The sequence below is a fragment of the Propithecus coquereli genome, unplaced genomic scaffold (assembly GCF_000956105.1).
Source record: "Propithecus coquereli isolate 6110/MARCELLA unplaced genomic scaffold, Pcoq_1.0 Scaffold636, whole genome shotgun sequence".
In the NCBI taxonomy this organism is placed as follows: domain Eukaryota; kingdom Metazoa; phylum Chordata; class Mammalia; order Primates; family Indriidae; genus Propithecus; species Propithecus coquereli.
The window spans coordinates 61,680-63,448 of record NW_012152352.1 but is presented as its reverse complement, the minus strand read 5'-3'; the positions used below and the strand labels follow the sequence as shown (position 1 = coordinate 63,448).

The window sequence follows — 1,769 nt, the reverse complement described above, 5'->3', positions numbered from 1 at the left end:
GTTCTCTCTGTTGCTGGGCTCTACTCCCTTTGGGTAAAAATTAGAGTAAATAGTGACTGGAGGTTCATCTTTCTTTGTGAAAATTATTTATGTTTAGAAATTTTGTTTTCTTAATTGACTTTTGTGTCACCTCACTGTACTCTGAATACTACATTTTAGTTTATTATGTGAGTTGGTACATTCAGTTTTATTTTCGACCAATTAAAGTTGGTTAAATTGGGGTTTAGAATGAATTAGACATCTTTTTAAAAAATGGTCAACTTGTCTTTCTCTGAGCTACTCAAATATCTGTGGTTGAACACATAAACTTATGCTATTTCTTAGCTGTTTCATGTATGTAATTCAAGAGTCATCAATAAAACTCATTATGTTCTCTACTTATTTTATGTTTTCATAACACATATTAGGATCCTAGTCAAATGTTTTGAATTGCTGCAACATATACTGTAATGTGTTGTTACATGATATATGATATATGTTACACATATCATATGTAACATCATATCATATGTTACATATAACATATGATAACATGATATATGTTATACTATAGTCGATTTACTGCACAGACTATTTTATTTAACAATCTAATAGAACAAACATGGTACGTTTTTATTACGTGCTGTTATATACAAATTATTATTACCTGGCAATGATTTAGACCACTTGACTACTGAAAGAAGTTGCCTCTCTCCTAGTTGATTAAGACTGGTCAGCAAAGAACTGGAGGTATCCGGTTTTGTGTTGTCATGTCCTGCATAGATCACGTCCGGTTCAATGTTCATTAACAGGTTGATCAGTGGTGGGATCAACTGTAATTCTTGATTTGGTGAAAAAGTGATCCTCTGGCTTAGGGCTTGGCTTTCACTTGAAATGCCCACTGGCTGTGGGAGAGCAACAGCATCCAGTGATCTCATAACTCTGACTTTATTGAACTTTTTAAACTTTCGACCTATAGAGAAGGAAAAAAATGTAAATATACATGAACTAAATCTCCCAGAAGAATATTATTTTTCTTAAGTCTTAGAATCATAGCATTATAGATTTTAGCAACAATCTAATAAAATGAAAAAATGTTAGGTATAAGACTTAGATTAAATAATTAAGTACATCACCATTCATTGGGTTGGTGGAGTGTGGATAATTACACCAGTGTGTAGCTGGGGGTTATGGGGCTTTGTATGAAAAGATATAAATGAAAAGACAAAGAGCTTTTAGTAGAGACAATGATTAGTATTGGTCAATATTCTTTTTCATTTGTTTCTAACCTTTTATTTACTTTCCTTTTTTTCATTTTAATAGAGTTAGGGGATACAAGTTTAATTCCATTATATGTATATACTGTATAGTGGTGAAGTTTGGGCTTCTGGTGTACATTGTACCCATACAGTGTACATTGTACCCATAGATAATTTTTCCTTCACCTCCTCCTAGTCTCCCCCATTTTGAGTCTCCAATGTCCATTATACCACTCTCTGCACCCTTGTGTAGCCATAGTTTAGCTCCTGCTTATAAGTGAGAACATGCGGTATTTATTTTTCTGTTCCTGAGTTACTTCACTTAGGATAATTGTCTCCAGTTCTATCCAAGTTGCTGCAAAAGACATTATTTCATTATTTCTTATAACTGAGTAGTACTCCATGTTTTGTGTGTGTACATGTTAATATATATAAATCACATTTTATTTATCCACTCATCAGTTGATGGGCACTTAGGCTGATTCCATATCTTTGTGATTGTGAACTGTGCTGTGATAAACATGAGTGCAG

The 1,769-nt window shown here is 33.1% G+C and overlaps 1 protein-coding gene across 1 annotated transcript in view; it reads right to left on the bottom strand.

Annotated features, from left to right (window-relative positions):
- The window catches only part of LOC105822779 (progesterone receptor), a gene marked incomplete at its 5' end in the record, with an annotated part of 50,264 nt that overhangs the window by 18,585 nt on the left and 29,910 nt on the right, over positions 1-1,769 (bottom strand). The window contains one exon of the mRNA XM_012659811.1: positions 647-952. Coding sequence (XP_012515265.1) covers positions 647-952 — 306 coding nt within the window. The remainder of the gene's footprint in view (positions 1-646; positions 953-1,769) is intronic.